At 37.3% G+C, this 15695-nt stretch overlaps 1 protein-coding gene across 1 annotated transcript in view; it reads right to left on the bottom strand.

The window, feature by feature from the left end:
• gypc (glycophorin C (Gerbich blood group)) overlaps positions 1–14158 on the bottom strand; it is a 52723-nt gene extending 38565 nt beyond the window's left edge. The window contains exons 1-2 of the mRNA XM_066685846.1: positions 13961–14158; positions 6615–6725 (exon numbers count right to left, since the gene is read on the bottom strand). Coding sequence (XP_066541943.1) covers positions 6615–6660 — 46 coding nt within the window. The 5' untranslated portion in view covers positions 6661–6725; positions 13961–14158. The remainder of the gene's footprint in view (positions 1–6614; positions 6726–13960) is intronic.
• Between the last annotated feature and the right edge of the window lie 1537 nt (positions 14159–15695).

Below are 15695 nucleotides of genomic sequence, written 5' to 3'. Positions count from 1 at the left end.
TATTTACAAGGTTGATCATTTGTTTTCATTGTCCCTTTCTTGATTACATATTCATTATGAGTCAGTGAAGCTTTAAATACCATTTGCAAGTATGTAGATGGAACACTCACTTAAATTTACTGTCATTCATGGTACCTGTAGCTCTCAAAAAAGAAGCCAGATTCATTTAGCGAATAAGAAAGCAGCAAATAAAGAACCAAACAAATCAGGAGTTGTGAATAAGTTACTTTGTTCCAACGGGTCCATGGCTAGCTCAGGTCAGATGATGGTGGAGGCTCCATCACGATATCCTTTTATGGGACCCAAAATCTCTGGTGGGGGGCCCTGTACAGATCTGGTGCATTGCCCTATAACAGATGGCATATATCCATTGCTAACTGCACAATTCGCTTCCTAACAGCTCCTTTCAGTCATCTTCCATGCCTCTCTGCCTTTTGTATTTTCCGTCTGCTTCCTCTAATCAAGCCTTTGAGTCTTCACTGCAGGAAGCCATCAATTAGCATCCAGATCAGATTTCCCCCTCGAACCTCTCCGGGGAACTTTTTTACGCTTATTTAAACATCAACGAGCAAACAAGCTGCAGGTGACCACCTTCCAGACCTTGTGGAAATTGGTGTCGGGACTTCCGGACTTCTGGTGCAGTTACCAAATCGCTCCCCTGCTGCTTTAACACAATAAGTAGTGTTTCCACAAGCCTGAAAAGCACCTTGACATGCTCTGGGGGTCTTTTAGCAACAGGGTGAGGGGGGAAGCTGGTAACAGCGCACACTTTAACACCTCTCTAACACCTCTCGGAGGACCATCACAGCTTTCTTGACCTGAAAGGGCACGCGAGTCGACAAGGAGCTTGCTCCCAGCTTCCCAGAATCTTCCGGGTCTCCAGTGGTCAGACAACTAGCAATTTTCTCCCCGGGCCAAGTCGTTAAAAAGATGGGACTTCAAAAATGCATCATGGTGGGGGGGGGGGGTTGATGCCAGGCGGCCTGGATTAGAGAGCTTTATAAATAAAATGCATCTCCTTGGCTTTTTACTCCTTGTTTTTTTTTTTTTTTTTTTTTTTTTTTTTTTTATGCGTGTCAGATGCTTTTTTTTTTTTTTTTTTTTAACTCTCTCTGAAAAGAGAAAGCGACGCACCGCTTTGTATCCTGACACTCAGTTCCTGTTCGGAGCGTCTCTAGCCTCCCGGGAATTGCATGGAAGGTGGTGGGGGGTGGGACAAAAAGGGAGGGAAAAGTAGGGAAAGCAAGACGAGCAGGAAAGAGTGTTTAGGCCGTTTAAACAGAGCCTCTGTGTTTTTCTATAGCTCTATAGTTTCTGTTTTTTCCCATCGCTGTGGGCCATCTTTTTTAAAACAGCCTCCGTAAATCATCACGAATCAAAGAAGCTTTCTTTTAACGGCACGGAAAACACAAGTACTTGCATTTCCATGATTTCGCAATGGTTGCGTATACTTATCTCTTGGCTTTGCCTAGAAATGTTGGTATATTCTTTGCCCTAAAGTTTGTAGATGCCTCTTATACAATAATTAGTGAATTCAGCTACTTTAAGGTACACTGGCATACAATGCAATCACTTGCACAGCTTCAGTGGCAGATTTAGGTATAGGCAACATGGGTGATATTATAACTTCACCTGCACTGATTTTGAGGATGAATTTACTTCTGCTTGAGTTTAAAGATTTGATCACTGATAACGCTATGTTCACAAGAGCCTTTTTTTTTTTTACTTTTACACACAATAAGGAGGAGGAGGTTCCCCAAGCCCCAAAGTAGGAGGAGCAGGAGAATCTGTCAAATAGCACACTACTAATTTCTAAGTACTAAAACAATTATTAAAACAGGCAGAGACATTACAACAAGCTGCATAGTAAACCACAATTCACAGTGATATCACATAATTTTGGTTCATTCAGGGGAATTGGTTTAGTCTTGAGGGTGACATGGTGGTGAAACAAGTAGTGCCACTGTCACACAGCTCAGCTCCAGGGTCCTGGGGTTGTGGGTTTGAGACCCCTCCATGTCACTGTCTTTGAGGTGTGTTCTCTCTGTGTCCACGTGGGTTTCCTTCGGGTGTTCCAGTTTCCTCCCACAGTCCAAAAACACATGTTGGTAGGTGGATTGACGACTCAAAAGTGTCCATAGGTGTGAGTGAATTTGAGTGTATGTCACCCTGCGAAGGACTGGCACCCCCTCCAGGGTGTGTTCCCTTCTTCCGCCCATTGAGAAGTGGTTACAGGCAATGGATGAATGAATGGTTTAGTCTTGACTCTTAATTAACAGTATTGGATGTAAAGGTCTAAGCCAATTGGTGCCTAGTTTAGGAAAATGAGGAAAGGAGTTAATTAATTAATTAATCGAATGATAAATGCTTATCCAGCTCAGGGTTCAAGGGAACTTTTTTGTGGGTCTGGAGCCTACCCGGAATCACTGGTTGCAAGGCAGGAACACACCCAGTCCTTCATGGGACAGCACACACTCACACCTATAGACACGTTTGAGTCACCAGTCCACCTACCGATGTGTGTTTTTGGACTGTGGGAGGAAACCCACATGGACATGGAGGAGAACACACCAAACTCCTCACAGACCGTCACCCGGAGTGGGACTTGAACCCACAAGCTCCAGGTCCCTGGAGCTGTGTGACTGTGACACTACCTGCTGTGCCACCGTAGCTTATTTCTTAATAAGTTTATTTATTTGTCAAATATATTAGAAATAGTATTTGTGCATTTTGTTTTGTTAAGAAAGTGGTATGGTTTTGTATTATATATTTACTTGATATTTGGTTATTTATATATTATTTATTTATTTGAATGCTTGTTTTTTCTCTGTTTACATTTATGAACGTATTCATATATGTGTATATTTATTTCTAAATATTATAATAAATATTACAGCATAGGGGGGCATCTAAACAGTGAGTTTGTACAGGGTCTTACATAAGCTAGAATCATCACTTCACAACTTAAATAAACTCCATAGACAAGCATGAACACTCCAGAGCAACTGCACAGGACCCTAAGGTCACTATGACCAATGCTGGGGCATTAAGGGAGTAAGAAGTGTATAAAGCTCCCAGCATTGGTGTGTGGAGCAGCAGAACTCCAGCCAGTAAATTTTAAGATCCTCAGAATGGCATATTTGTGCTTTCAGAAGTTCATCCAACATCACTACTTGACCTTAATAACACCCATGTGGCTGAAAGCCATCAAAATCTTGCTTTCTCATTTATTTACACTGGGCAAGTGAGAGTCCAGTGTGTATCTTTAAAGCAGTGGTTCATTATTCTTCTCTTGGGGAACTCATTGCTCTCCGGTTTTGAGGCGTTTGGTTGTTTTAACACACCTAATTATCACCCTCTTCATGAGCCGAGTGCACGATAAGCACTGTTGGATCTGGATTTATTGCAGGAGAAAAGGTTGGGTAATGAAATTTGTGAGGGATTTGACTGGACGATTCATATGAGATAAAGGATTTCGTTAAACTGTCCCAATTTGCTAGACATAACACTATAAATCCAGGAATTTTATGTCAGCTTTACACCATCAGGACTGCATTAAATACAATAACAACATAGCCCAAGGCTGGATCTGTCTGCATATGTTGTTAACCTATTAATATCAGTTTCAGTTTAATTGAAGTGGCCTATTCTATGGCAATTACATAGCTCTAGGTTCTCATTCTGTAAAATTGTAAAAGAAAATATATGTAATTTGTATAAATTATCTGTGGACAATTTCATACACTCACCCTGTCACGCTCACATTCACACCTGTAGACAATTTAATACACTCATACCTTTGGACAGTCTCTCTCTCTCTCTCTCTCTCTCTCTCTCTCTCTCTGTCATACACACACACACACACACTGTGCCACCAGGTTGGTTCATGTGTTACCCTAATTTCACTCGCCCCCCACCCTGTGTTAAAGAATCATTCAGGGCCCAGTGGTTGACAGTGGCATGATTCTCCAGACACACTCTTAATGGGGATTAATTACTGAGACTCTGGGTCTAGAACTGGACTAAATCTGGGTTTAATCTAAGCTTAATCTGATGCTTACTGCATGGATGTTCGCCTTCTTTTCGCCTTCACAGATTTGAACCTCACAGTTCAAGTCGAACCATGTATCCTTTATCTTTAAGGGTCTTTACACAGCTGGCAGCATCTGGACTAGCCCCAGCTGTTTCAAACACAATTCCAACACCCCCCCACCCCACCCATGCATTTACCCTCCCCACCCTATCGAAGGGTACCACTCCCTGCAGTGTTCACATACCTCAGCTATGAGGTGGACCCTGAAAATTATAGACATTTCTGCCTCAATACAACTGAAGTTTTTCTCTTTTCTGAGTTCCGAGGCCCTTCCGTGGAAATGATTTTGCTCGGCATGCACTGTCAATGAATATTGATTGTTTTCCTGTTGAAAACATATACCAGTGCCCAATGGTAGAATAATGGGGAGCTCTTTTGTGCTGCGTACTTTGTTAGCGCACTTTGCCTTGTCCTACAATTCTCAGGGCTGCATCCCAAGTAGTGCCATACTTCCTACATTGTGCACATTAGAGATAATAAATCTAAAACTGCACCCAGAGAATAATTAGACACTAATTCAAAAGGGAAATACATACCTTTTAGTAGACTAAATTTTTTTCAGCATACAACACACAATATGTGTTCAGAATGTGTAAATATTTGTAAAATGTGCTATATGTAACATAATAAATAATAAAATAATATATATAAATTTTGATTTATTTTATGACTGTCACTGTGCCCTATAGAGGTTGCATGGAGACATTTAGAATCCAGCCTTGGCTTCACTGCAGCATGGAAACATCTCTCACGTTTTCTGACAAAGAGGACTATTAATCAACTTTAAGTCAGGTCAGAGGAATAATTTAGGCAGACAGTCACGATAAAACATTATCCTCAAAGACTCTGCTCCACTCTCAGAGCGCAGGGATAATGGGATCAGATTGACTGAGACAATGGAATATGAGGCTTGTGTATATAGCCTCATGCTAAAACAGAACACGAGTGAAATAACACACTTACACAGATCATATAGAAGCTTCAGTATGAATAACTTGTACAGACTGGGTATCAAAAGCAAAAAAAAAATGCATCAGAGTCTAACTTGCTAACAGCTTTCCATTAGATCCTATGATGAAAATGCTAATGTTGCTAACATTATGAAACACTGTGGGATCCTTTACCCCTTGACATAAAGAGGCTATGGGGTTCTGAGTTTCTGAATGTTGTGAGTCTCTCTCCAGTGCAGAAGGAGTGTATGAGATTTAATACATAAATCCATCTTTTCCATCTGTTTATATTAGTGTTGAGCTCTGAATTCAGTACACAATATGGCTCCCACATTCATGTGACTGCAACATGACCTATGTCCAAGTCTGTCTCATTCATTTCAAGGATCTGTTGCTCTTTAGAACACTGTGAGACTTTGTTAAACCTTATGATGTGGTCAGGTGACTTGCCACCATGCTGACCACCATGAGTCCCATGTTTCTCCTGATGAAAAAATGTCTTAAATAAAGACACATCCTACCTATTTCTTTTGGCCCATTTGGCCCCAAGACATTATGATGTTTGTGTGGGTTTGTGTCAGTTGATTTCTTGCAATACCACATTCTAACTACTTTTTATCCCTTTAGAGTTACAAAGTATGTTTTTGTTACTGTGCCTTTAAAGCTGGTGTACATACAGTATATATCCCGTTTTCTGATTGGCTGTTCTGTATTTGACCACATTTTGAAAGTACTGCACCTACTTGTAACTTCAAAATAATTGGGTGAGACTGAAAGGCTGCAATATGAATAGGTTACTTATAGACTTGCACTTTGTCATTCTACAATTATAGACTGTAGTCGATAATCTGTTGCTCTGCATACATTGTTAATCCTCTTTAACCTTGGCCTTCAAAGGCCAGGACTGCCAGAGGACTATTACAGAATATATACAGTGCCAGTCAGAAGTTTGGAAACATCTCATTAGTCATTTGTGGAATAGGGCTACTCACTGTATAGAAATGTGTACCAGCCTTAACTCTGCGCAACCTATGTTATGGTCTCTAACACAGTAAGAAGGCAAGCAGTTCTACAAATTAACTCTTGATGAGGCTAGAGTGGTTCACTTAAAAAAAAAAACATTCCAAGTGACGTCCTTGTGAAGCTGATTGAGAGAACGCCAAGAGTGTGCAAAGCTGTCATGAAAGCAAATGGTGGCTACATTGAAGAATCTTAAGTATAAAACATATTCTGGTTTGTTCAACACTTTTTTGCTTACTACATAATTCCATATGTGCTCCTTCATAGTTTTAAAGTCTTCCATATTCATTTACAATGTAGAAAATGATCAAAAGCAAAGAAAAACCATTCAATGAGAAGATATCGAAACTGCTGACTGGTACAACCCTTTTTTGGGATGTGTCCAAACAGTCGACTGGTACTGAGTGTGACTGTGTGTGTGTGTATATATATATATATATAAACATGTGGACCAATTGGTTGACCTCTCAGCTCCAAATAGAGGATCCAATGCCCAGTCACAGCAATAGGTCCTGAAAGTGTTAAGTGCAGAAAAAGTCCATGTTACTCACTGGCGTTGGTGACTTCATATGCAGTGGAGCTTATATTATGTGCCATTTTCTGCAGAGTGTTCCTTCAGCAGCATGAGGGGAGATGTCCTTTCTAAAGATTGAAGGGGACAGCTGAGAGAGAGAGTGAGAGAGAGAGAAAGAAGCAGAGCGAGTGAGTGAGTGCTTGTAGATGATACGGTGTCTGTCGTGAGAAAGAGAAGAATTATTTTACTTGGATCTCAAATCACAATGGAACAGGAGAGAGGAAATGACTGAGCGGTTACATTAGGCTTTTCTCCTTCCAAAAGCATGGCGAACTAAGAGTTGTGAACTCTAATGTGACTTACTCCTGTTACTTAGTAGTGAGGAAAAAGGACCTTTTTTAAACAAAAAACTAAAAAAAAAAAAAGAAAATTGGAGCAACTGTCCCTACTTAAACTGCTTAATGCTGTTTGCAGAGTAGCATAACCAGAGCTAGTCATCAAGGCAGAATGCCATCCTCTCCACACAGAGATGTTCAACTAATTTGTCTAAAGTTCAGTCTCTTGAAATCACTGACCATTTATGACATTTGTTCTGGCTCAGTCACTATATCCATTCCAACAAGTCAATTAAAAACATACATACATTAATTTGCCATAAGTTATGACCACCACCTTGTTTCTACACACACTGTCCCTTCTCTCAGCTCCGCTGACCATAAAGGAGCACTTTGTAGTTTTACATTTGCAGGCTTTAGTCCTGGTTGCTCTACATACTTTGTTCATTCACTGTGACCTTCAATGGTCTATCTTCAATAGTTAAGCGACTTACTAGGCCATAATAAACGTAATTTGATGGCTACTAGTGTGTACCCAAACTTTTGAGTATGTATATTTAAGCATGTAGTACATATATTATTATTATTATTATTAATATGGCTAGTCAAAGCCAAATTACTGTTCATCATAATCTTCTACTTCTTCTCCCTTCTTATTCTCCTTCTCCTCTCTTGCCTATATTTTATATATATATATATATATATATATTATGTTTTAAGGGTCATTTGAAGTGATCAAATATTAAAGGTGGATGTCTAAATAAAATGGCTGTTTGCTTAATGTGGATTTTTTTTAAGGTGGCGGTCAAAATATATTGAAAGTCTTTTTAAGTTTTTATTTATTTATACATGAATTAATATTAATTAGTTAATGTTGCAGTCAAAATATGGCAGTCTTATTAAGGTTTTATGGATTATTTGAAGTGGTCCTTTAATGTGAAAGTCTAAATAAAATAGCAGTTATTTAAGGTGATTTTTTTAAGGTGGCATTTAAAATATCTTTGCAGTCTTTTTAAGCTGACACTATTTTAAGGGTAGTATTGAACTGCCTGTTCTACATATTTAATTTTATAACTATTAAGCAGTATATAAGATAACTTTGCAACAATGTTAGCAATATGTGACAAACTAAATTCTATGTTCATTTACAAACTGTCCCCCTCTAGTTATTATTATTATTATTATTATTATTATTATTATTATTGTGTCAGTTGTAGTTCCAATTCCTGAGGATTCCCACAGCCTCATTCCACTCTTTCAGATTTAATTCAATTCTACTACTTGACCCAAAGGTGGGTACATCGGGGTGGGGAGGGGAGTGGCGCTGACAACTGTGTTGCCATTAAACTAGTTTGGACCCAAGGGATGTCACAAATGCCTTAATTGCTTTGTTTATTCTATTTTTATGTTGTTGTTTTTTTTTCCTGGTGCAGCGAAGGTGAAAAAATCGGTGTGGGATTGTTAATGGAGCACTAATTATTGCAAGTGGCACAGGCTAACATTTGCCAATTGTTATTTTTTTTATAGCAGGTTCCAACTTACTGCCATCGCAAGTAAAGACAACCTGATCCCATTGGTCTTAGTTTCAGTTGACCTTGGTGACCTTAAAGGCAGCTAATATACGAAGAGCAAGACATTAGGGCCAAAGTCTCTTTACACCCACTAACTCAGTTATTTGCCTTACTCACCAGGCCCCATCTGGAAAAATAACCTGGAAGAATTTAAAAATGCATTATTTGCAAATACAGCCATATGTAAATCTTTGGATGTCTCCAGTCAAATTATCTTAATATTAATTATTAATTATTAATTATTCTAAATTTTCTTCATTTTTTAAATAAATTAACACATACTTTGGCAACACACTGCAATATGTTCAATTTATAATCAATCAAAAGTAATAATAAAAAATACAATAATTTGATTAGTTGAGTTATATAATAATAGGAAACTTTTGAATTGGCCACATTTTATGTTTTTCTTTTTTTTTTCCACCACATTATGGCAGTAAATGAGCTGTAAATGTACATATTTTAAGATTTTACATACCAACTGCTTCACAATGTCTGAAACAACTGTATCAATCTGTGCGCAGTAGAAAGCCAAAGAATGACATGTACATCCAATATCTGGCTATCTTTAAATATGCAAACTACACATTAGGGTGACATGTAGACTTATGAGAGGAGGTTGAGGTAGCCGAGCATAAATAATTCTTCAGCATATTTAACCTGAAGTGAAAATAAGTGAATAATAAATGTAGTGGACAAAGCGTGGGCAGAGCTTTATTCTTCCACTGGATGATATCTGTCTGGTCAGTCAAGACTGGATGCTTTACCGTCTCCACTAATTTTATTTAGATAATACACTATGACCAAATGTTTGTGGACACCGGATCATTCAAAAAGTTCTAGAATGTTTAAAGTTTCGAGTTTTAATTTGAGATTTGTCCTCCCTTTGCTATGGGAACAGCTTCTACAGTTCTTCAAGGAATAGGTTGAAAGTTCTACTAATGTCAGCTCAATGTAAATGTAATGAATGGAGCTCCATAGCCTTATAGCTTAAGGCTGTAGGGTGTTTTATACCGCTTTTCTTGATGATCAAAAGCTTATGTCCAACAGGATCAGACAGTTTCATTCTTCTCCTACCTTTCTTTGGACATTGTGGTTATTGTTTATATACAGATGAACTTTTGCATATAAAGTATATTTGTTTAGTCGCTCCTTCTATGTGGTTCTATGTGGTTCTTCTAGTCGCTATCCTTCTATTTCTGAAAAAAAAAATTGTTTGCTCCAGAGTGTCATGAATGCATCATCTTATCAGTGTTAATAAACTCGAACATATAATTCGAAGAAGACTTAATATCAACATATTCAAACCATTGTGGATTAGATCACTTTAATTTAATTACAAGAAGACCACAGTTCTTTAGCAATAGGGTAATGAACTGTCTTTTGTTTCCTTTGTCATTTGAGCATGCTTAGTTTTTCTTACAGTGGTGATACAGACCGTTGTATACTGTAGTCACATCTTCACCTCCATTAGAATAGCAAAAATTTCCAGTAAACAAAGCATCCAGAGTTACAAAGTTATCTTTCTTACATTTTATAATTTCAGTTTGAATTTGTGAGAAATAATTAAATTATTTCATAATCAATAATCAATAATTAAATGATTAATAATCAAGGGATTGGAATTTTACATGTTAGCACAAACTTTATTCTTTCTCACTTTATATTGTTTATACTAACAGTGTAGTTACATGTTTAAATTACCTTTACTAATTGTGATTTGTTCTCTGTTACATTAGTAAAGCCACAGTCACAGTAGACATTTGTAATTTGCATTGCCCCGTCAAATAATTTGGGCTGGATGATTGGTGTCCATCCATTTTGGTGTGGTTAGCTAACAAACTAACTCAACAAATATAAAGAGAAAAAGCCAAAAAAAAAAGGACTTTCACAGTGCACCAGGCTGTCTCGCCATTATATACTATTTTATAATCAATTTAGACCATATACAATTTTATATACACAGATAGACAGTTAGATTTGCCTCAGTTTTGAATCTAAATTTCTGCTTTACAAAACCCAAATTTTCCAAACAAATACTGAGAGTAACATTTATTCAGCATTTATGAGACCAGGCCATTCATTTTATGGACTTCAGTATGAAAGACTTTGAAGTAAGGATGTATTGCTTTTATCTACAGGAAGCATATGCCTGCACATTAGTAAAGTGGCCATTTCCAAACCTTTTTTGTTGAAAGTAGTGGTAACTTTCAAATATACTACACTTTTAAAATCAAAATATTAAAATGATTTTTTGAGTGATGCCAAAATGTCTTTTTTGTATTAAAAGGTCTTTAACCCTTAAATCCACGCTTAAGATGATACACATTACTATTACTGTCAACCTTTGTATTATGTGGAGATTCTCTGTATTTTAAATGTTTAAGTGCTCACTTTTGAAGAATGTCATTTTCAAAGTGGTTCTTCAATGACTTTGTGCAAAACCAGTAATATCTATGAGAGGTTTATTCAGAGGTATTACTTAATGATTACATAATTACATAGCTGGTTACATAATGAGATCTGTGCTTCTGATGTTTTTCTGTTTCGTGGCTAAAAAGGACATATGCGAAATGAAACAAATATAAGTATACTTTTCTTACCATAATACAAGACTGTACACAACTTTCATTCTCTTTTATATACAAATTTTATACACAAAGTTTACCATCTGCATGTTTGATAGGACATCAAGTAAAATACAGTCTATCAGCAAAACATTGTCAATATTATACCAGTTTTCATTTATTATTTTTTACTTCTAGGGTTTAAATAATTTTTCTTATAAATGAGATGCAGTACCAGTCAAATGTTTGGACACATCTTCTCATTAGTCTTTGGTGGAATAGGGTAATCCACTGTATAGAACTGTGTACCAGCCCTACCTCTGCACCTCTGCACAACCCTTAGTTATGGTCTCAAACTCATTAAGAAGGCAAGACGTTCTACAAGCTAACTCTTGATGAGTCCACAGCACTGAAAACCATTCCAGGTGATGACTTCATGAAGCTGATTAAGAGAACACCAAAACACAAAGCAAAAGCTGGCTACTTTGAAAATTCTAAAGTTTAAAACATATTATGGTTTGTTTAACACTTTTTGTTTACTACATAATTCCATGTGTGTGCCTTCATAGTTTTATATATAATGTCTTCCATATTCATTTACAATGTAGAAAATGATAAATGATAAAACAAAACAAAACAACAAAAAAAACACTGAATGAGATGTGTCCAAACTTTTGACTGGTATAGTACATTCACTATATGTGGAAAATGGCCTGAAAACAAAGGAAACCCTCCAAATATGAACTCATTAAGCTAGTCTGCAAACCTGCATTTTACCATCTGTGTAACATTGTAAGATTAGTGATAGTGATGCTAAAATGTTGATTAACGCCTTCATCTTTTCCCATATTGACTATTGTAACTAATTTTTTATGGTCTACCAATTAAACTGATCAGTCAACACCAGTATGTCCAGAATTCAGCAGCCAGTGCTATTCCTTTCACCTAGCATAGAGCTCAAATCACACCTGCAATTGCACTGGCTTCCTGTAGCGCCTAAGATTAAATACAAAATTGTTTTTCTAACCTTTAAGGCTCTACATGGTCTGGCAATGACATATCTCTCTGATTTAATTTCTTCATCTTGTCCCTCTCATTGCCTTAGATTGTTTAACTCTGGACTTCTTATTGCGCCTTCTTTTAGACTTTCTACAATAGGTGGTAGATTTTTCAGCATTGCTGCTCCCAAACTTTGGAACTCTCTTCCTCCTGTTCTTCATAAGTGTTCAACCCTGTTTCACTTTGCTCAAAATTTTTCTCTTCTACTTTGTATAGAATATTTTCTCCCCCTATGATTGTAAAGCATTCTTGACTATAGTGAAAGGCACTATACAAATGTATCTAAATATTATTGTTATTATTATTAAGTAGGTGCCAATTTTTTTTTTGTTTGTTTTTGTAGAACCGTAAACCATGCATCACAAGCAAAATGCATAAAAATGCCCATACCTTTCACAGGCCTTTCTTCCTACATGTTTTTGTTGAAGTCAAAGATGGCCACCCACACTCCACAGTTTAATGTTTGGTGAAAGTATAGGTTGGCTTCTGGGAGTTTTTTTTTTTTTTTTTTTTTTGGGAAATTGTCTTTGAAATCTCCAAAACAGCAAAAGGGCATTAGAAGGGTTTGGCAAATTCTTTTCAGGTTTGAATTGATCTAAGTCAACATGAGCATTAAAATGAGTCAAATATATAATATCATATATTTTATTTATTGCCCCAGTATAATACATAACAATTCGTTGTCTGTAGAGGATGTTTTTAAGTGACCTTGAAGAAAAGCACTATATAAACTTAAGGTATTATAATAATAATAATAATTATTATTATTATTATTGTTGTTGTTGTTGTTGTTGTTATTATTACAGTTTTAACTTTGTAAATCGACAAAACAATAATTAATACCGTTGTGCGTGAATAACTTCTGAAGGTCCCACACCCATCCTTGAACCATTCACGCAACATCAGACTGTTTCATTTGTGTCATATGTGGTAGACCACATGTCCTACACTACTGTTAGCAGCTGTGAATAGGCTTTTTTGCATCTAGCTTTAGTTACACCTCACCAAACTTGCAGTCATTACACACTCAAACACACACATGCGCGCGCACACACACACATATAGAAGAATTTCAATTCCTTAAATGTCTACCAACATATTTGCATGCTATTGTAACAACATTTCAAATCCTGACCCACAGGACTATGAGCAGTATGTTCGTCTTTGCAGAACACTATATTGTGGAGGTGGGAAGTAACCCACCACAATTACCTGAAAAAGTACTAAAAATTCATAGCCATGTACTTTCCTGAGTACTTCCACATCAAGGTCTACTCAGGTATATTAGTGATTAAAGGAATCTACTTTTACTCATTTGCATTTTAGTTGTTCATATGTCTAAAAATCCACATTATTTATTTATTTATTTATTTATTTATTTTCTTTGGGGGGGCACTGCTTTTTCAGTGTTTCACACCATTGACTCTTAGTTTCAGCAGTATATTGAAGTCCAAAAGCATCCCAGAACAGTCGTACAGAGTTCAGTCCCTTTGCTGATGGAAGCTAGATGTTCTATGCTGTTCCATTGAAGTTCTAGAAGTTCCTCCATACTTTAAGAACAATAGAAAAGTTGAGTAACTACTTCAATGCAAGATTTTTGGGATTGTACTTTTACTGCAGTCATTATAATACCTGAGAAACAAAGCTCTCAGTTGAGTGTGGATTGAGGCTACACTCCCAAACTCCGACCTGCATCTGTCACCTCTTAAATCATGACTGAAAGGGCTTAAGTGCTTCAAAGTATCTCAAAGTACCTCAAAGTGTTTTTAAAGTACTGCCTCCTATACTAAACTGTCAAACATGCACAAAGTAAGCTTCAATAAATTATACATAAAAAAACGTACAACATACCAACGTTCCCCAGTAAAGCAACAAGTTGTCGGCTTCTCCTGCTCCTGCCCAGTCCACTGCAGAGCCAGGAAATGCTTTCTTAGAGAACTATGCACGTAGGAAGTTGCTCTTTTCTGTCTTTCAGGGGAAAGAAAAGAAAGAAAAAAGAAAGAGCCTGTTAAACTCTTGCCACATTTGTATGTGGTTAGGTCAGATGGGTTGCACATGAAGTTTTCTGTTTTTTTTCTGTCTCTTTTTTTTTTTTTTTTTTCAAACCCTCCACCCCTCGCTTATTCCCTGGTGAGTGATCTTGGCCGCTGCAGCCAATAGATCAGCAGACCCCTCCCCATAGCTGTGTAAATAACCCACAGCTGTTGTCAGTACAAGGTCTGGGAAAGTGTGGAGGGTGGAGGGGATAACAGGAAGGAGAGAGGGAGAGTCACAGAGAGAGAGACTGAATGTTCAGGGAAAAATAAGCTTAGCTTGACATCTGGGTTTAGAGTGAAGATAAATAACAAATACTATTGTGGAATAACATGTAACTGTTGGATAGTTCTATTAAAGAATGGACTGGACAAAAGAACTTTCACTCCAAATATGGTGAAATGTCCACAGCAGGGTCGTCTTGTGTCCCCTACTTCATTAACATTTCCTTTAAAATAAACAAATTAAACACTACTTACTATTGTTACCATAAAATTACAGTTTCAAAATCATTATTTTGGATTGAGATGATTCACTGACCTGTAATAGGGAGAACAGAGCCTCTGTCATTGCTACTCCAGCTCTGCATGGAGGGTAGAACTTCTTCCATATCAGTTCCATATCTGTTCAGGTTCATGGACTAAGACCTGTGGATTTGTTCAAATCTGAATGTGGAGTTGACCCTGATTTCCTCCTGCTTCTCAAAGGTGAACATTTTAAGTTCTGTTCGTGTGATGGGGGAATTTTTTGTTGGTCTAATATATTTAGCACAGTTGTTAAGAGCTCCATTTTGTCAGGATTTTTTTTAACCCCGGTTTTTAACTAATTTTCCTTTTTTCCTTCTTCCATCCGTTCTTACCCCTCCGTATGCATATGCATAAAAATATGGTCTTATTTCATTAGCAATATTCCCTAAAAAGTAATTTATACTTTGACTAGACATGAAACTAATTAAAGAGTGCTCTCTGACTTTTGAAAATAGTCTATTCTGATGTTGCCTGCATATCTCTTGGGTGAGCAGGGTTCTATAATATATACATACACACACACACACACTCACCAGTCACTTTATTTAGAACACCTGCCTTATCACAGCACACTCATTTGTCATGTTAATAGATCCACTGACCAACACAAACTGTGCCACAACAGATGAACTACTGTTTCTGACTTTATATCTACAAGGTGGACCCACGATGTAGATGAGTTGAACAGAGTGTACAGTGAGTGTTTCAAAACTTGAGCAGCACTGCTGTGTCTGATCCACTCATACCACCACAACACCACCATGTCAGTGTCACCAACCCTTTCCCATCACCCAAATTAAACCAGCTCTGTGGGGCTCCTGACCATTGAAGGGCAGGGTGAAATGGGGATTAAAAAAGTATGCAGAGAAAAAGGTGAATTTATGAGTGTGTGTTGCCTGGTGCCCCATCCAGAATGAAAGTTATTTAGCTCCGTAGAGAGTTAAAACAGGAAAAACAAGAGCAGAAAAGGAAGAAAAATGGCTAAATACAAGAATATATAAGGACCAAAAAGAAAAGGAATATAA

Source organism: Hoplias malabaricus, chromosome 12, assembly GCF_029633855.1.
Source record: "Hoplias malabaricus isolate fHopMal1 chromosome 12, fHopMal1.hap1, whole genome shotgun sequence".
Classification (NCBI taxonomy): Eukaryota; Metazoa; Chordata; class Actinopteri; order Characiformes; family Erythrinidae; genus Hoplias; species Hoplias malabaricus.
Note: the sequence above shows the minus strand (reverse complement) of the source record. Positions and strands in the feature narration are given on the sequence as shown.